The 21,710-nt window shown below is 38.3% G+C and overlaps 1 protein-coding gene across 1 annotated transcript in view; it reads right to left on the reverse strand.

Annotated features, from left to right (window-relative positions):
- Nucleotides 1-454: 454 nt before the first annotated feature.
- The window catches only part of LOC150076296 (paired mesoderm homeobox protein 2B-like), a 126,302-nt gene continuing 105,046 nt past the window's right edge, over nt 455-21,710 (reverse strand). The window contains exon 4 of the mRNA XM_090387590.1: nt 455-750. Within this exon, the coding sequence (XP_090243716.1) occupies nt 554-750 (197 nt within the window). The 3' untranslated portion in view covers nt 455-553. The remainder of the gene's footprint in view (nt 751-21,710) is intronic.

A 21,710-nucleotide genomic window follows, 5' to 3' on the forward strand; every position in this document is an offset into this window, starting at 1 on the left:
TGCAATGATTTAAGAAGAATGAAGATGAATAACAAACAGTCTACATGACAATGTGAGAGTGATACTCTTTTGAGAGCTTTTTTTTTTTTCACAGATAGTGTATTGTTATTCCTATTTTAGTTATAAAATCATTAAAATCAGACAACTGCACACAAAGATTGAAGCAGTCTTGAACTTTTTCTTAATATGATCATCTAGCTGAAATCTTGGTCTTTTGCAGTAACTAGTGAATGAGCCTTTCTCGACATATAATTAATAAATATAGTCATCTTTAATAAATAAATTTGTATTAAAAAATTATTGATTGATCAGACTCAGGAAACATATGCATTGACAGAAGAAACATATTAAGATAATGTACACAATACCAATACTAACAAAGCATACAGATATGCACTGACACATATACAGTATACATATATTATTATGATTGAGAAACATCCTTGACTGGACATAGTGGGGTTTGTTGAAGATTTACAAGGGATGAAGAGATGCAGTCTAATTTTAGGGGAGATGGACCTCCTTTGTTTATTATGTCACTCAGTTGTAGCTTTTAGAACATTGATGCCAAGTTTGGTTTAGTATCTACAGCAGTAAGAGGATAGCTGATAGGGACGGTGCCTAGAATACTTGGAAAGGAACCAACAGGACATGATGAACTTAATGAAGACACAGGACTGACAGCAGCAATGGCTTGTTTTTGCTGAGAGCAAGGAGCAGAAGTCCATTTGGTTGGTGGAGTCACTTTACCTGTAAAAGAAACAGAATAATTTAATATACAAGCTGTGTATACTACAAGCTATAATTATATTTATTATATCAAGTAGAATGGCAAATTTATATGTGCAGACACATATTGTATATATATCTCCACCTTGGATAACTAATATGCATTGTACTTTGGGGAGTAGTCTAGTTGCCATATTATTCCTTAATCAAGTGCCCGCAAATAAGCACAACAGTTCTTTTATAGAGTGTTTCATTGAGTCTGTATTCAACTACAGACTCTTCGTGGTTTATAATAGCTCATCTTCTATTTAGCTCCACTATTGTGAACTTGAGAGACACTGGCACTTCTCCATTCCAAGGGTGATGGTCTAATAATTAAAGCTAATGGTTTGATCCATTCATTTACTGGCTCCTTTAGAATTACTGAACATATCTCATTAGCTCCACCTTATACTCTTTCACTTCAGCTGAGTTATCAATGATTCCATTGCTTTTATCTTGTAATGGACATATCTGATTTACTCTTTTATTCTTAGTAGATATATACCAGCAGAGTTCCTTGTCCCTGTTTTTAGCTTTTTTTTTTTATATAAGACTTCATACTCAGCTTTTGCCTATCTAACCTCTTCTATTGCCTTATTTCAGGTTGACAAATTTGTCATAAGAGTCTACATCTCAAGACACTCGAATTGCCATATATTTTTTTTCTTTTTATTCTGTCAAACAAATTGGCTCTCTCATTATCCATTCTGACAGTATTCTAATGATATAAATGTGCTTTGGCTTTCAATATAAGTCAATTAAAAAAATTCCCATAATTATTCAATTATGTATATTTATTACTCCAATGAATAGAGCTAAAGAACATCTCAATCCATTATAATTTTCCCTTCAAGTTGAAATGCTTACCTGTACTCAAACCTACTGTGATCTTGCACACCACCCATTTCAGAATACTACACTTTCTATTAATTGTTCCTGTGATGTCATATTTATGATAGATACTGTTTGGGTCTTTAGTGAGTAAAAGTACAAGGTATATTTGAATAAATAATGGTATTCCAATTCACAAATCTTTTCCTATTAGGTGAATGGCCACACTAAAAGTTCTAATCAGTGTGATAGGTTAAAGTCTCTATAACAGGACACCCACATCTGCTTGTTCACTCAAGTGACTTATAGAAATTCTCACTGTACTCTGTCCAGTTATTTGGCCTACAACATGTCTGCATTCTCATTTTTTCACTTAACCCCACAAGCGTAATGCCATTTTGGACATGAAAAACTCTGAAAATGATCTTTTCTCATTCAGACTGCTTTAGATAAGAGCATGACCGCCACCATCCTGCTCTGCTTGTCTTTTTTGCACATGCTATACATGCCATAATAAAATTCATCATTCACTAACTCAAGATGGCATTATGTCTTAAACCCCTATTATGTTGGCATTTGTCATCCTGACCAAGAGCTCTAATTTAACCTGTCCAATTTATTTACTAAAATCCTAATATTATTATATAAACAGGTTACATTCTGTGTTTATATAATTTTCACTACCCTAATGCATGACTTTGCTGACGATGTCTGTTCCCCTCTATCCATCAGCTTATCTTATTTATGGATAGCTTAAAACTTGTCCTAAGTTCTTTGTCTCCTTCCCCATCAGAGTTTCCGACTCACACACAAGAATCTTCAAGGAGTATGAAAGTGGGTTTATGTCAGTTTGGTGCATGATACAGTTTGATATATGGCATTTTGCTGTGTATGACAAAGCAGGATCAAAATTATAAACTTTTAACATTCTGTGCTGTTAATGGTTGGGTGAATTCTTCATCAGTTTGTGGTCTGTATGTGATACAACAAATTGTCTTAATGCCAACTTGTCTCATACACTGAACTGCCCTGCACAGGATTGATTTAACCCATCAAAGTGAAACATTGGCCTCTGCAATCAAGAGATTTTCTACCATTGGTGTGTTCCAGTTAGCAATTTCCCTGAAACTGTAATACCACCTCATATGACACTGGAAAAAAGGCTTTGCACATCTATCATCCATTTTATCTCACTCTGGGTTTCACTGCAGATGAATGTACATCTCCTTTACCTGTATGTGAAACTTTGTCTAACCACAGTACAAAGCCCTTTCTATTAACAGGACATCTCCATATGAAGGATCCTAAGCTAAAGAACAAATCAACAGATTTTTTTTCAGAAGAAAACATGAAAGTAATGCCAAAGTAAGTGTAGCAATGAAATCACACATTGAGATTTCTATAAGAGAGAGGATAAAAAAAGACTGGTGACAGTGGAACTTGACTTAAAACATTTGGGGGGGGACACTTATTTTATTTACTCGTATTATTCACGCTGTTAGCAAAGTTAGACTCAAAAGTGGTATTATTTGTATGTCCCACTCTGATATTCTTTGTCAGAGATTTCCTAATCTGGAATCTCTGTCATCTCTAAAATATCTATATCAATCTTCTGTCAAATTTAATTAAAAGAAATCAAAAATCTCTAAAAATCACTCAGGACTTCTTTCTTTAGAGTGAAGTTTAGATTTTCCTTGGCGATTTTAAAGTTCACAACTACAATTGGCTTCAATTTTCTAGTTGCAAGGATCCAGGTGGTGCAGATGCGGAGGCTTTTGTTATTAATGATGACTTTACACAATTTATTTACTAAGATACCAAACAGTTCTTACTAAACACCAAACATGCTTGCTCTTTTCCTTACCAACTGTTCAAAGTACATAATTAATGTTAGTTGTCCTTAGTACCTCAGATCATAACTGGGTGATGATGATTTCACCCATAGCCATTCTCTACCTCATATTATTTTGGTAATCCAAGTGTGCAAAACAATATCTGTATGGTTTCTCCTCCTCTTTTCCTTGGTTGGATTACTGCTTTATATATGTTGATCTTAGTATCTGATGATAGTACTGTAGGGATGATGAACTCCTTTATTTCTCATTCTATCCTAAACTCCCATCCTTTATCTAAGTTTTGGTTTTCCGATGAATATGCTAAAAGTTTTCAACATAACATATAACAACTGGCTTGTATCTAAATTTCCAGCGGCATTTTCCACATGAACTAATGAACAGTTGCATAAAACATATTAATAAATCCAAATTACATTTTGGAAAGATTAAGAGTGGAAAACCTGCTTCTTATCCAAATAGTCAAGTCTTCTGGTCTTGCACTAAAGATATCGACTGCAACTTCTATCCACCTGTGTTAGATCCCGATGGTTCTAAAATCTTGCACTGATGATCTTGGTCTCCTACCATACCAAACAGATTCAAGTCAATGCCCTCAATCTTCTCACAGAAAGACAGGATAATCGTGATGCCAAGAACTAAAGGCACTTCTCCACTTAAGAGCTTACTCCTTTTTACACTCTTATTCTGCTGGAATTTTTTTCTGTACGCTTGTTTTGCTCATATCTATCTAATTTCTAACAGAGTGGTAAATCCATTCTAATTATCATCCCATTGCATGTACCTCAACTCTTTTCAAAGTAATAGAGAAATCACAACTACAAACTGTTACACTATCCTTAATTTCTACCTGATGGAAGAACTAAAGATAGTGTAGGGGTTTACAGTTGAGGAGACTGCAGGAATCCAACAATATGGATTCCATCAGTCTCTACCCATTGGTGTAGCTTGCGTTACACATCTTTGGTAAGATTCAACTAAAAAGTTCTGAGTTTCTCAGACTTTTTCAAAGCTTGCAATCACATTAGTCGCAGGGATTACTAAACAAGCTTCCATCTTATGGTTTGCCCCCTTTTTTTTTTTTTTTTTGTAAATTTTCTAGTCAGGTTTTCTCTTTGTTTATTCGCCACAAGTGATGGTGACTCTCTGTTTTCCAACTTTTCAAATAATACAGGAGTTCTACACTTTGTTCTTTCTCCCATCTTGTTATCGCTGTCTGATTAATGACCCTCATCCACTGACTGGAAATGCTGGCCATAGTTTAACTGATAATAACACACATTTTGCCTTCCAGTTTGAGAAATTAAACTCTGTCCAAATATCTTAAATATCCACTACCGATTATTAGATAGAAAACTTAATTAAAGTCAGTCCTCCTAAATCTCATTCCTGCCTTATTTCTCTCACAAAAACTGTTCTGCTGGCCCTATGCTCACCTTCAACAACACTCAGATATCTTTACTTGGGATAACTCTGACTTGTAACCTTTCTTGGCAGAAGCATGTCAGCAATGCTGGAATTCAGTAGTCTGGCAAATATAAATATTCAAAGCTAAAATAAAATTTTACTCATTACAATAATTGTGCTGACCCAGGGACTTGGTGCGACCTTGGCCATTGGATCCACACTCCATCTTTGGCGGTCGGCTTAATTAGTGACCCGTATTTTACAAGCTATCCATGCCATATATTCAATTTCAGCTGCAGTCAATGCCCATTCGCTATTCAACTCCAAACTCAGTGAAGTAAGTGTTTCTCTTCATCCATGCGAGAATGTAAAGCACACTTGTTTGAGTGGTTCAAGCTCGCATGATTGCTAAATACGGTTAATGATTGTATTCATTGTCAAAATTAATTGTAAACTCCTCTGACTTAATGATCGTTCCAGAGATAAACAAGAACATTGATTAATATGTATTTCTTGAAAATTACTATCTACAAAAATTGAAGTCCAATGGGGTCAGTCTTCTGAACTCAGTGTATATATTGAAGTATGTTTTGATACGGTGTATGGGCTGAAGGCTGACATTTTATTAGGCATATACTACTTTCATGAAATGAGTGCTCCTTCCGTAACAGAATCGTGTGTTCGTACCATGCCATATAACGCAGGTAGGTAAATATGCTATATGTGTGCAAAATTCAGTGAGTGAAAACCTCGAAACGAGAGGTCCTGGGTTCGATTATCGTTGATGGCTGGAAGAATTTCAATCCTAAATCGAAGTTGCAATCAGCCGAATCAGGAGGGGAGAGAGTAGGGGGGGTCCTTATTTTTTATTCACGGTTGTTAATCCCGAACAACATGCAAATAGACCCATCAACACTAATTCACAGACAAAACCATATACGAATATAAGTGTACGTTGAGAGCTGTTAAAATAATAATTATCAACGGGCTCCTCTGCCCCCGACTACCGTGCAACTTTCCGAGTCGCCTTTTATCTTGCAGTGAATTGCACAAATATAGTATCCTTATATATCTACTAACATGTTTTATATCACATGATACAAACAGGTGATGCCGTTACTATTTTTAATGACAGTTCTCTCATTAAAAATAATACGTGCACTAATAGTGACCACTCACTGCACATCTCTCAAATTGCATCCAAAATAGAATTATTAGGCATGTTTAGCCGTGTTTTTTTAGCACAACTGATGACTAACAAGCACGAATCTGTAATAACAGATTCTCCTAACTACTAGTCATCTTCTCTACTCCTCTGTTTTGCCTATATGTATTAGGCGATACATATTTATTTATGTTATTGGGAAAATGTTTTTTTTTTTTTTTTTTTCAGAACTATGAAAGAGTGCAGTCAGTATTATTAATTTAAAAATTTAGTTTCTTTTTATGCTATCACATCTTGCTAACCAGCGCAATTATCAGAACTCATTGATTTAGGAAATTTTTCTTTCAGAATAGAAAATATATATGGGTAATAACTCATTCAATGCTCAATTTAACAAGCCCTCTAAAAAAAAAAAAGCAGGGAAGGAGGAGGAGGAAGAGATGAAAATCTAGCACATCACTAAATCAGATGAACTTTTTTTATCTGCTCCTTAAAGTTGTGCTAGGGAAAATACATTTTCTGTTTATCCTCCGAAAAGGCCATAGAAGTTCACAGGAATTTATAAAATGATAAATTCCATTATACGATTGAACTTTTAATCCATATCAATATAACTTCTCACATCCCCACCCTCCAAAAAAAATTAAGTATGATTGTGACGTCATAATCGTACTTCCTGCAGTTACTATTGCTGAAAGTATGATTGCAACACTACAACAATTGTTAGGTTCTTCTACAGATGTTTTCACATCGATAAATAAAATTAAGCATTCGTACCTTAACAATCCAATTAACTGCACGGTTTGTAAAATATGATCCCGTTTTTAAGAACGTTAGCATATGTGCGTAATGCACCCGCTGGCACGTAAAACAACTCAACTCTCAGGACGGATTTTCATGAAATTTATATTTGGACCTCTTAGAAAGATTTGTTGAGCATCCCAAATATCATTAAAATCAGAATAATAGAAATGCTACAATTTGTATTTCTTTGTCCGTCCTTCTGCATGTAATAACTCTTCCCAGTGGATAGATTTTAAGGAAATTTTATATTTCGCTCTGTAAGAAATATTTGTCGACCCTTCCTATTTTTTTTTTTTTTTTTTTTTTCTCATTAAAATCACACTAATAGAATTTCAGCAACTATTATTTTCTTTCTTTTTTTTTTTTTTGAATATATATGTATATCACATGGGTTATCCAATATACTGTAGCTGAAGCACTGGGTATTCAGCTTGCTGACGTGCGCAGAAACGAAATTTTCTCTGATCGTGCATAAATAGTGCTTGTTGCTGTAATTCTTGAATTATTAGCGTTTTTTAAAGCGCCGGAAATGAAATGCGCACATCATTATTATTTTTTTATTTTATAATGAATTGATTTTTGCTGAACAGCATAATTATTCGCATTTTAGCTACAGCTGAAATGCAATGCATTCTTTAAGGAGCAGAACATGTCTGTTAAATAGACTGCCAGCTATCCACCTTATGATGATGGTGGCGCGGCTGCCCCACTAACCCCCTTCCCTCAAGAGGAAAGTTCGCAGCGAAAACGCTGCGAAGTTTAGTCTACACGCGACCCTAGCCCTATCGAATTTTCGTGTACCCCTCGTCGCGAAGGTCGGTTTGTCTGCTGTGAGGGGAAAACCGGAGTCAATCCCGGTGAAAAACCTCACGACCACAGTTTGAGACCGCCAAACTCAATGCTGAATTGCCCCTGAGAAAATCCCCATAAGGGTTGCAGCTGGAATCGAACCTCGATCAGCTATTCAGCAAGCCGGCAACGTTGCCACAAGGCTACTGTGGTCCCGTATGCTTATCGCTTTAATTGCAGTATTTCACATCACATTTCCCACCAGTCGCGTGGGTAGTGTCACGTGATTGCTAAACTTCCGTTACATTCCATCGTTTGGTGCCGCTATGGATGTTTTCACATCAAAAATAAAAATCCTGGCAAGTAACTGACACACGTTAAAGAACCTCAGAATGTCATTGAACTTTGGCAGTATAATATTAAATAACGCTCTGTAAACATCTTAAGAATGGACACTGGCAACCACCATCTTTGTGCACTCAGCATGAAATGGATGAGGTGAGGATTAAAGGCATGAAGTTCTAGAATACATAAGTAAATAAAACGAAGGAAAGTTAACATAGAAGTTCTCCACTGCGCAAAAAATTCCAACAAAAGGTTATTCTATTTCCCCAGACTATGGTGGTTTGAACATACTACACTTGAATGTGTGATAGTTTATTTATACTACACTGTAGCGGAAACGCAAGGAACGAGAAACAGTTGTATCCAAGGGCGTGAGTTAATTTTTTTTTTTCTTTCTTCTCACCCAGAAGACAAAGGTGATTTGTTTTGTTTACAGGAATTTACAAGATGCGGATAAAGACAACCGGTCCAAATCCAGGTTGTTAGCGACATTACCTTGCACGTCGAGGAAAGGCGTCTAGAAACAGGGAGGGGAGAAGGGGGAACTTGGATCTGTTCGCTCAGTAGGGTCACCTTCCCTAGAAGGAACGCTAAACGGACTCCAGCACAGCCATTAGCGTTTCAGACGTCTGACGTTAAGTGAAACAAATGGGCCGGCAGCAGCCATTTACGGAATTGCCTGGTCCCATCTGCCATGTGCACGTGCCTCTCTTCTTCTGCCATCAAGTCTCCGGTGGGCATGCCCGCCTCCTCCGAACTACGGCAGAGATGTACTCCGTCGCATCTCTTGTTCCCGGAGGATCCGTGATGTGAGGCAGATTGCCGCTGCCACTCTCGGCATAGAACGCGGCTTGCGCTTATTAGGTAAATGTCAACATTTTCCGGTTGCCGCCAGTGGAGTAGCTGTCAAAAGGAATGGCGGAGAGCGCGTGCGAAGAATTTATGTTGTCTTGGAGTTTCAGAAACAGGTCACCAACAGCTGCTCTAGACATGATCTGAACCAGTGATGTTTCACATAACTTTAGGGAATTAAACCACCATGATCAGTGAGGGTGGGTGTTGTCTCGGCTTCTTCCCACCCCCGCCACGAGTCTGAGCAAGCTGTTTAGCAGTAAATGGCTTGTACATTAAGCTGATTACGTACCTGGCCACAGACGTGAATTTACAATGAACATTGTATACAAAAGTGGCTGCCCACCCCAGTAATACCCACCCTAGTGTGGATGCCTTCACAGCTACTGTCGTGGGAAATTAATGACGATCGTTAAGTTCCGTTTTGTGACAGCTTCTAAGTAGATGCTTGTCAAATGTACTAAGCACGTGTAAACAAGAACAGATCCTAGAGAACTCTTAAAGTGTCTTAAAGAATAGAAATTATTTTGAACAAACAAAAGTGTTTATTTCTATTCCACTGTCCATGGGGATCAACCAAAGAAATCCTTGGTCGGTCTATAACTGTCACTCGCAAGTTCACTCCTGAAAGCAAAATAAAAACCCGTATGCTTGTTATTTGCAATATTTTTGCATTTATGAACATGTTTCTAGTTCGTCTCAACATATCTGATCACATGAAGGGCAGTCCGTTCTTTCATAAAACACACAGTGCGTCGTGTATTACTGCTGATCAAGTGCCATCGTTTTTCTGAAATAACGGATCTTGATCTGCAGATCCGCTATTTCGGAGAAATCAGGGCTGCCTCTTTTACACGAAACTGCTCTGTAGATGTTACTCATATGCACGTGCGAAAGAAAACCAGATTGCAAATAAGAATTTTACAGTACTTGTTTTTCATATTAATCATACTCAATTCATGAATACGATTCTAAAGTTTTACTATTCCATGCAACAAAATATTTGTAAGATTTTATAACATCACACGTAAAGGCAATATAGTGTGTTTAGGGTCTAACGGCACCACGGATTTTCCCCATTTCCGTGTAGTATACATTGTGGTGTGATATAGAACACTGAAGAGGCTTAAAAGTGTATGGATATTGTAGTAGTAAACTCAATACAATTAATTAAAAGACAAAATTTTTGCACATGTGATTTAAGCAATCACTAACATAAGACACGCTCGAAACATCTGTTGCACTTTTGTACCCGACCATAAAATATCAATTATTTTATTTACGTCACCAGCATTTTTATTTTTGAGGTGAAAACATCCATAGCGGCACCTGACAATGGAATTTAACGGAAGTTTAGCAATGACGTCACATTACCTATGGTGTGAAATAGCGAAATTAAAGCGATAGTATACGGGGCCACGGTAGGCTTGTGGCAAAGTTGCCGGCTTGCTGAATAGCTGATCGAGGTTCGATTCCAGTTGCTACCATTATGGGAATTTTCCCAGGGGCATTCAGCATTGAGTTTGGCGGTCTCAAACCGTGGTCGTGAGGTGCTTCACCGGGGTTAACTCCGGTTTTCCCCTCACAACAGACAAACCGCCCTTCGCGACGAGCGGTACACGAAAATTTCATAGGGCTAGGTTCGCGCATAGACTTAACTCCGCAGCGTTTTCGCTGCGGACTTTACTCTTGAGGGAAGGGGGTTAATGGGACACCCGCGCCACCATCATCAGGTGGATTGCGGGCAGTCTATTTAACAGACATACATGTTCTGCCTAAGGCAGTGGATTTCAGCTGCAGATAATATAATATCCAATATATTGCTTATTGGATATAAAATTTCTAACGAATAGGAAAAAAAAAAAAAAACGAGTACTTTTGTTTTTGCATTCAACTATAGCAGTAGACGATATTTACAAAAAAATGTAATGTTGGCAAAGTGATTAATGAAAGTCAGCGAAATTTAGCATGGAAGCAAGTTTTCCTGAAATTAAAAACATTACCCATTAGCAAAACAGGTCTTTAAATTCAAAATTTATAGAATTTTTTTGCTAACGCGCGCTACTAAACCAAGCATACGAGCGTACTTTAATTTGCTTCGGTTAGTTGATACAGGTGTTGAATTTCAAGTGTATAAAGGGTAATTAATATACTGACTTTTATCCATGAGTATGTAATCATCAACTTTTTTTTTTATCCGAAATTAGCTATAGAAAATCCAGTATCTTTCTACTTTTAAGAAATTTTATATTATTATATTGTTCCCTACTTCTGAATTGTAAGTTTTATATCCTCCCCCTCTCCCTCTTTAAGGTAACAGCCAACTATTACTGAAAATAACATCAACCGTATTATATTTTTATACAACTCCGAACCGTCAACCTCGACCACCAACGATGCAGTTTATTCCAGCTTGTTGTCATTCACTCACTGATCAAGGGTAAACTTCCTAAGGTTCAGTCTATTAGTTCCTCTATCTACTGTGAAAATCTCATCTTCGTTCATTTGGCTACTTGTGTCTCCCCCCCCCCCACCACTTCGAAATGCCTAGTTTTAAAGTTTCTCCTCATATGGACATCTCTCTACTGTTTTGGCCTGTAATTGAGAAAAAACACGGGAGGGAGTGGGAGTAGTATATTACAGTTATGTAAATTAAATAGAGGTGTTGCCAAACTGTACCAGGGACCGCCTAATACAATAAATAAAAAAATAACTATTTTCGCCAGACAAGTCAGCCTTCTTTAGGCCCAGTATCCTTCCTTAAGAGCGATCTTACCGCATTTTAATGCTATCACTGAGCTTCAGTACTTCCCAGATTTTCATGAAATCTATATCCCTCCCACATAACAATTGTTTAGATATGGGCTCACCCTGTTTTTTTTTTTTTTTTTTTTTTGTGGTCTTCATTTTCTCCAACCCACTGGAGAAAATTGCCATCACTGCAAAGTTGAAAGAAATTTCTAAAATTAAAACTTCATATCTATAACGACCGAAACTCTTGATATTGCTATTTCAAATCCAGTAACCAACAGGTTTTTGAATCCTAGTTTAACTTAGTCGCGGTTAAAATATAAAGGGCTTAAAATTGTCGGTATACACGTAGTTAGTTTTGTTCGTGACATTAAACACATTATCATAAGCCATGTCTTCGAGACAAACAAAATTTCTCTCCTAGTGTACCAATTTCACGGAAACAGAATTCCAAATAAACAATTAATATTTTGATTTCGCCGCCTGATACTGCTGAAAACAAGTCCAGTCTTCTCTTTATTGTTAAAATATTTATTTCACAAAATCAACCGAACATGCGTGGTGCTACCTTCCGTTTCCTTGACTAGTTCGTATAATCTCCCTTTCAACGACCACGTTATACTCTTGTTCTTGTTAATTACGCTCTACATGCGTAACTACTCATTCCTATACCTTCTTAATATATCATAGCCCCGGTTATACTGTAAGCTTAGAAGTAATCTCTGTAAATCTTCATAAAATTTCTTTACTTACATCGCCAAATGTATTCTTCATAAAACATTTTTTTCCAAAACGTTCGTAATTATAATTTTTCTAAAATTTCAGGTAATTCACTCTACAATAGCATCGTAAGCATTGCTACATTTCTCGACCCAAAGAAGTAATGAGATTAAAGTAGCATCTGACCAAAATTTTTCGGAGGGTTAAATGTGCACTAGTTTATTTTGATACACCGATACGGCCTCTTCAGAAGCTAGAGTTTACATCTTCATTATAAGTGTTTATGACAGCCGATAAACCATTGTCACAATTAAGAATGGGAGCCTGCATTATTTTATGGCAGGGCTTCAATCGCAAATATGCGCATTAGTTAGGATGTTAGTCACTGGAAGACCACGGCTTTTCTATTCAGGTTGAAAGCATGAAACTGTGATGAACTTCAGTCATATATAAAGTACCTCTTTCTGTTATGTACAATGATTATTCGTCTGATTGATTAATACCGAATCCACGAAAAACATTTATCGCAGAAAATATGGTAGTTTAATAGAGAAATAAGTGATAACGTTTATGTTATACAAAACTGCGGCCTTTACATGATAAAAGATTAAGTAATTAGAGATCAGAAAAGGAGTTAGCTTATAGAAAGTTTGTCGAGAAAACTGCAGTCCATTATGTGGTATGATATAAGTCAATGTACAGTACATGATTGCTGCTGCACACTCGGTAAATAATGTTATTAAACTGTAGATGAAGCTGCACTGCAATACTCCTAAGTTTCACAGAGAAACCGACACTACGGGGTTAAAGAAATAAATCGAAGATTTTGCTAGTTATTTTTTAAGTCGCTTAAAATTGTACTTCAAGGAAAAAATATTAACTTGGATTTGATTTTTCTACATTATATAAAAGTTACTGGCACTGAATTTTTTAAACAACTATATGTCTTGATAAGACAGCCATAAACCAGATCCAGAAAAGACTGTCATTTGTATTAACACTTGCGAAATAGCAAACAAGTTAATTTCGATAGCTCGTAATGGGTTAATTCTATGGTATGGCAAACAAAGACACAATAATCTTAAGAGAATACCGTATAATCCACGATCACCTTTATGCTGTCTTACTGATCGGCAAACAATATTCACCGAGATATCCGCTATTCCCATATGTGGTACTTCTTCTGTATGATACAGAGGAAGTGCCATGTGAGACAAGTTTGACGAAATGAACGATATTCATAATTTCGGACATCACGTGTTACGGAATCAATGAAGATATATTCTTATCACATTTTTCGCACGAAAAGGATTGAAAACTTCAGGATTGCTAACTTCTCATAACTTTCAGTTTGAAATTCCTCACTGAGGTATGTAGACAACCATTGGTTGAATCATAAACAAGCAATACCAAAAACAGTCATGCAGCAGTAGTCTGATAATTTATTCTGTCAGGAACTTAATCACGACAGATGCTGGACAAGGTCAGGCCGATGCAGATTCCAGCCCCTCCACACGTCAGCTAGTAGGCGCAAACCATTCTTCGGAAAAACGAAAACTGTATTATCAGCTGAGACTTGTCAAAGCCTGAGCTAATCCAGCTTTCATTAGTTGAATAGTTCGGAGAATAAGAGATTTAAAGAAATAAAGCAGTTCAGTAAATAAAATATATACTGTATTCAATAGTCCTTTTTAGGTAAGCACTTAAGATATCTTTCGTGCTTGATCAAGATAATGTTGTCAATCAAATATGATCATTTGCTGAACATGCGAGTGTCTTACTTTTTTTCTCACTCTCTAATAACGGCCGAACAAACTACGTCTTATCGTTTGTCAACCCTAACCACCAAGCCGTCATTCACCATTACTTCAACCCGCTTGACTTATCCTGGAGCCTAAGCCTTTTGTGCTGTAAACAACCAAAAGATGCTCAAGATCAAGTAAACTCCTCCACTAACTTTTCCGAATCTTTAGAACTCTCAACTCTCAGCACTCTAAATCCATGGAAGAGTAAGTTATCGCTGTTTCTTTTGATTGTGCGCTCACCTTTTATACTGAAAAGTTACTCGGCCAAACGATAACTCACAACAAACTACTATACGTAGAAGGCATTGGTATACAGTATACAATCAGAAGCTTACGCTTGTAAAGAAAATCTTGGGATCCTGAAAAAGAATGGATCACCCAGCAGCAAGAAAACTGAATGATCGGCGAGATGGAGCTTTATCGTTCGTCTAGATCAGTGGTTTTCAACCGAAGTGCCACGTAATTTGGGTTTAAGTTACTTGAACTTATTATTATTTTTTTAATTTATGTTTATTTCATTATGAAAAAGGTGTACAGTATCGTTTTAATTTTGTGGTGATCTATAATTGATGTTTACTTAGTACCTCTATATAAAGAATAAAAATATATACTATATATATATAATTTGTATTATGAAATGTAATTTTTATAATTATATTATTGTAATAAATATCATATATTTATATATATTGAGAAAATTGAGGAGGGGGGGGTGCCGCAAAATAAAATAAATTACTTATGGGTGCCGTTATTAAAAAAAGGTTGAAAACCACTAGTCTAGATACTGTATGTAAACATGTGTGAAAGTTAGGATGGTGGTTAACGATGCAAGCCAAGCTAAAGTTCTGAATGATTTGGACTGGCTTCGTGAATGATCGGAAAAATGGAAGTTAAGTTAATACTACTATATTTGGTAGTATGAAAATGTAGACCCAAATCTAAGGTTCGATATTTTTGAAATAATAAACCAAGAGTATGCACATCAGGTTTCTGGGAGCGTCGGCAAGAGGAGTCTGTCAGCAGCACGGTCTAATTATGGGTATCGGTAAGATACCTAAAACGTTACCTTAATGAAAGTAGTTTAGGCGAATTGCTTAATAGACTATATTATTAATTTCACGTGGTATTATATTTAGTAATAATCTTAAACCAAGAGTAAGTTTTACACTGAGTGGGATGGTAGGTGTAAATGGCCAGACATGAAAGTTACGTGCAGCGCCAGTAGGGAGACCACGGCGTCATTTCAATGGTTTGCTTTGCATTGCATCTAGAGGAAAGGAGGTTATAGATCTGTTATGTAAGTCAATCATCAGATTGCATTTTGAATGACTAACATAACAGTCAGATATGGATATTCTAATGAATATCCATATCTGACCCCATACATGGAGACTTGTCTAGTGAATAGAACGTCCTTGTGATGAAAGATTACAAAGCTGCTGATAAGGAGCATGGAAAACTGGAACCTCGGAGAAAGGGGATCTCTTTGAGATGTGAATAAAGGCACTGAGGCGAAAAGAAGCACACAAAATGAACGATAGTGCAATTTTTCGCAATGAAATAGGACACAAAAACTTCCACAAAAACTAATCCTTCTCCATATGCGTCTGTTCCGAGGTGCCATTGGTCCCAAGTTCGTGTTTATGGATGATAATGCCACACCCCATTGCACTGCAGCTGTGATATGCTTTTGGAAAGTGACGACATTGTTCGTATGGTTTGGCCGGCCCGTCCATGAATCTAAAGCCCGTCGAACACATAAGGGACGCTCTGGGGAGACGCCTAGCGGCACGTCCACACCCACCAGAAAATGTTCACCAGCTGAAAATGGCGCTGACAGAGGAATGGACGATGTTATCGCAAAAACTTATCAACAACATTATTCTAAGTATGGACAAGCGGTGCAAAGCCTGCATCGACATTAGGGGTGGCCATATCTCTTACTGAGGACCACCTCTTCCCTTTGTTCCATCTTTGGCAGGGATGCATCTGTATCATGGCAGCCACTGCTATGGTGCCATTTTTGAATAAAGTCCCTCTGTGCCGTTTTGTTTCTTTTGTTTTGCCGGTGTTGTTTCCTTCATCATTTCTGTACCTCACGAGGTTCCTTTGTTTGTAGTTCCTTTGGTATGCTTTTCACATATCCAGGCTACTCCTATGAGATGCTACAGGTCCTTAAATTTTGCAAACCAGTGTATGATGTTACCTTGCGCTGAAGAAATCATATAGCAGAACAGGCTTCAGGAACTAGTAACTTCCTATGTTGTCAGAATATTCAAATGCGTTACGAGAGAAAACCGTTCTTCGAGCATGGCGAATTCTTTAAAAATAATATCAGACTTTTATTTGTTGACTTGCACAGTTAGGATCTGTCGTGTGAAGTGTTCCAAACACTCCTGTGGAATATGGTCCTTGATCTTGGGGGCGTCTGCTCCCAGGCCTTTGCTGACGACCTTATTTGGACAGTTGCCGCGGATAGCAGAGCCCAGTTGGAAGGCCAGGCAAACCAGACCCTGAGAACCCTAGAAGCTTTGGCCCAAACCCCATCATCTGAAAATATCATCGGACAAAACTCCTCAATTTTGCTTAGGGGATCCCTGGACCTTACGCGGTCCCACAAATAAAAAACAGAACTGTCAGGTTGAGGAACCAACTGAAATACCTGGGAGTTATTCTGAATTTGAACTACATTAAAGCCAAAATTAGGAAGTACTCAGCACTGATGTCTAGAATAACGTGACGGGATTGGGGCTTAGCAGGCGCACCCTGTCTCTATACTACAAAACGACGTTCCTACCAGCAATAGCCTATGCCTCTCCGATTTGGTTTCGTAAAACTACAATGGCCGTCAACCGGCGAACATTGGACGCCACCCAATGGATAATACTACTCACTATCACCCGTGCCTGCCGTACTACCAGTACAAACGCTTTTCAGGTCCTGGCGGGGGCCCTCCCCCCCTGGATGTCCAAATCACCCCTGTGGCATTTCCAAAGGACTACCCTGCACCTTCATGAACTTAACAGCTAATCCCAAAGCGGAAAAAAAAAACAAGACTCCAAAGATATTTGCAGCAAGCATGGCAAGACTGTTGGTCCACAACAACCAAGGGAGAAATCACAAAAAATTTCCTACCCAACACTGATAGGGTATACCCTGGGTTCCCAACCTGGTTCAAACCGGGCCTCCCGGTAATGAGTCACGGAGCATTCAAAGCGAAACTGAACTCCTTTGGGATCCTGGACGACCCACGCTGCGTTTGCAGCGAGGCTGAAACATACTCACATCATGCATGATTGTACACACTACGAAGACCTCCGTTGCAGGCTAATAACGGTAGTCACTCACCTCCCAAAAGGCCAAGATATGCATCTACTGGAGGAATATAAGACTCTGACCAAATATGCGCAAGAACTGTTCACTAAACGCAATCCATAGGGAACACTAACTAGAACCATCTGAGCCAACACCTAGGCTTTTGACAGTAACAAAACTAAACGACAAAGCCACACCGAGCACCTACCTGCACCTGAAGGACCAAACCTGGACGGGTCGACGACCCGTGCTTGACTAAAATCCTGACGAGACGCAGACTAAATTACAGACCCAAGAGTTGCCTTCATCGGATAGAGACACCAGTACAAGCTGACAACCAACAGGAACGGGTCGCTCGAACTGTGACCACAACGCCATGCGCCGACAACTACTCGACCCTGCTCAACTGAAACAAGTCACTGGACAGGACCTGATCCCAAGAGCGACAGATACAAATGACAGAAAACCACCTTAGAAGTGAAAATCATCATATTAGACAACACCAGACGGGACATATTCAACTGACAGAAAACCACAAGCCATGCTGTGACCTACCTGGATTGGACATTTCTTTGATCTGGACTGGGCACCATGCCTGGCCCACTTTCTTTCCCTATCCTGGCAGGGACGGCCTTCCCTTCCCGCTGCCCCATATTTCTGTCATCCTACAGCCTTCAGTCTCCCACCCACTTTTAAACACCACAGCGTACGTCCCACACATCATCAGCCATTTTCAATCCACTGCAGGATGAAGGCCTCTCCAGCTCCTTCTCATTTGTGCAATGGCCATCCATTTACTACCCACAAACTCATGAATTTCATCTATTCATCTCCGCCGTTGTCTTCCAGGTTTTCTTCTAGCTCCTCTTGGGTACCATTCTGTTATTTTTTAGTCCATCTGTCATCATGTCTGTGTCCTGCCCAAGACCATTTTAGTTCTTTAGTTTTGATAAGAATGTCCTTTACTTGAGTTTGCTGCCTAATCCATGTGTTTCTCTTCTTATCTAACAGTCTGATTCCCAATATAATTCGTTCCATTCTTCGCGGTGTAGTTCTCAGCTTCTTTTCCATTCTTTTGGTGAGTGCCCAAGTTTCACTTCCGTAAGTCATGGTGGGGAGTATACATTGGTTCATTATTTTACGTTTCCGACAAACTGGGATATTGCTCTTCAGTATGTGACTATATTTCCTGAATGCTATCCATCCAAAATTTATTCTTCTCTTGACTTCCAGCCATTTATCATTATTACAGCTAATGACTTGTCCCAGATAAGTATATGACTCCACCTTTTCAATTACTGCTCCTTCAATCATTATGTCCCTTTCTATGGCATACTTGTTCATCATTACTGTTGTTTTAGTCATATTCATCTTTAGTCCAAAATTCTTACTAACTGTGCATAACTGATTAAGATTTTCCTCTAATTCTTTAGGATCATGGCTTATGACCACAATGTCTTCTGCAAATCGTAAATGATTTAGGTACTCTCCATTTACATTGACTCCTATCTGCGACCATTCTAATCTTCCTCAAGGGCAGCAGCAAACAGCTTCGGAGATAATGTGTCTCCTTGTCGAACTCCTTTCTCGATTTTAAATTTCCTACTGTCTTTGTCTAGTGTAATAAAGGAGGTAGCGTTCTCATATATTTTCTTCAAAATCATAATATATGGGGTATCTGCCTTGTCTTTCCAGTGCCCGAAACATTGCCTTATGCTGTATGGAGTCAAATGCCAGGCATAATGGTGTTTTATATTCATTTGCTTTCTCCATTAGCTGTGATATTAGTAAAGGTGATCCATAGTTAAGAATCCTGTCCTAAAGCCAGCTTGCTCTTTCGGTTGATTCTCATCAAGTATTCTTTCTAATCTGTTAGTAATGACCCTTGTGAACAACTTGTAGATGTGGTTGTTCACAAGGGTTTTTTTTTTTTTTTTTTTTTTTTTTTTGGTAGTTATTGGCGCATCGGCTTCTGTGGCCATAGTGCACCTCCCAAGGTTTTTTGCAGTACTTTGATCCAAGCCCGAGGCGTTCACAAGGGTCATTACTTGCTAATTGGTCTACAATTTCCAATTTATCTCCTTTCTTATGCAGCAAAACTATGATTGCATTATTCCACTCCTTAGGCGTCACACCTTTTCTAATGCACTTTGTGAGGAGCCTTGCCAGTTTTTGTGTTATGTCTCTTCCTCCCAATTTTAACAACTCTACAGTAACTTCATCTTCCCCTGGGGCTTTCTGATTCTTCAATGCATGTTCTACCTCATCACGAAGAAAATCGGGTACGTCGTATGTGTTGCTAATTTGCGATCCATCCACCCCACTGATGGCATCATTCCCCTGTCCTTGTATAATTCTCTATAGTAGTCTTCTGCTATTTATAAGTACACCATCGCTATTCTTCAGTTTCAATATCATTTGTCTTTCTGTATTACTGCTCATGGCTGCTGATTTAAGTCCTTTGTTTTCCCTTAATACTTGTTCTACTTTTCTTGTGTTAAATCTTCTTATGTCCTCTCTGAGTCTCTTTCTAATGGCTTTGCATAACTCAGTATACTCAATTTTCTCCTTGTCAGTGTTTGTCTTGCTCTTCATTTGTCGCCTTCGGTTCATCATAACAAGTGTTTCTCACACAATCAAATTTAACTGCTTAGCCGTGCATCACTCTTTCGGGCTCCTAACCTCATTAACGTCTTACCCCCAAAAATTGCAAAAAAAAAAATTTTTTTTACATCGGTCCTAGCCACTGAAATCTCAGGAAATTAGGTGGCAGGACCTGCGAGAGTACTTAGTTAAAATACTGGTGTACTTGGTCTGCCTCCACGGAGCAAGTGTGGGCTCCAATAGGAGTCCAACAGCTAAATAGCCAGATGAACAATGGTACATGACACTTAACAAAATCCAACCACTTTTAAATCTCTGGCCTTTACAGCGTACTGTAACACACGACTAGGGGAACCCCTGGTGCCGTTAGACCCTCAATACACTTTACACTAACAAATGTTCTTTCAATTATTCATGTCGGAAAGCCTGAGGAGGTGAAAACTTACAACATTCCAAAATTTAAGGCATACATCCTCATCGTTCTTGGGGTAGTGCAGTTCCTCAGTAGATTAATGCCGAGCATTTTTTGCTTTGTGTATACCACGGGGGTTATTTAATTAAAACTCCTCAACAGTATGGAGAAACTAACGCACGTACCTTAAACCAATACGCGACATCCCAGTTCATAAAGCGGGTTTCTTCATTTCTTTTACTCTTGGTTACGACTGTGCGTATAACTTTTACATGTCATTTCGAACGAAGTGCGCTTTCAAAACAGATTACCGTTTCTAATTGCTGAACAGCGAAAAACACAATTCATAACAGAATGCTGGCTGTGTATGGTGAGGGCTACTGTTTAAGAATTGCTGTCGTAAAGTGATCAATCAGAGGAACCGACACACCGGGATTCGTCGTACCACTTGACTTGCCTCCATCCTTTGCATTCCTGGAACCAAAGCAGCCGTATTTCCTTGTAGAGTTCGTCGCATGGTGCGAGTGCTGATGCCCTGTAATGTTCCCTCATTAAATGCAGAGGTTAACTGTTCCATCGTTTGGCAACGATTACACTTGATAATCCGCTCCAAAAGTCAACATCTTTGTTCGTTACCTTACATTTTTTGTCCGAGTTTCATCTGTTTGCGAATGTTTTCCGGAACTTTTCTCATTCGTTAAACACTCAAATGGCACTAGTATCTGAACATGGGACAAGCGCAGCCGTCTATTCTGAGGTAGAACGCGCACCAACAATCATACATTTTTGGAAGTCCGTGAGATCCTGCACGCTTGCCATTGCCGGCGAACTGATTTGAACACTTCGGGTCACACGGGTTTATAGCACTTTCCTGCACACTATGTGACCTCTTGGATTTAAATATTTCTGCGTAGGTTATCTCATATATTCCAAACTTCCATGACCCTAATAAATCGGACAAGCAGTGTTGATTACTAAAAGTAATGAACTGCATGTCAAAATGCTAAAGGTGTCTTTCTTTGTTTAACTGCCTTAAAAGTGTTTTGAATGAATAACCCTATTAAATTAAAAAAAAAAAAAAAAAAAGTCAAGAGATCATGAAAATTCCCCTTTTTTAGTACTAATTGAAACATGGCTTAACACACATTTAAAAACGATGGAAGTTTGTTTTAAAGAATGAAATTACAGATCGCGGCAATCTATAGGGGCATACTTTCGTTTCTATGTTAGAGAGAAAAGACTTCCAAGGTTTTTCTGCTAAACCGTAAATAGAGGAAGTAAAATTC

This window comes from Mastigoproctus giganteus, chromosome 13, assembly GCF_048544385.1.
Source record: "Mastigoproctus giganteus isolate SK-2022 chromosome 13, ASM4854438v1, whole genome shotgun sequence".
In the NCBI taxonomy this organism is placed as follows: Eukaryota; Metazoa; Arthropoda; class Arachnida; order Uropygi; family Thelyphonidae; genus Mastigoproctus; species Mastigoproctus giganteus.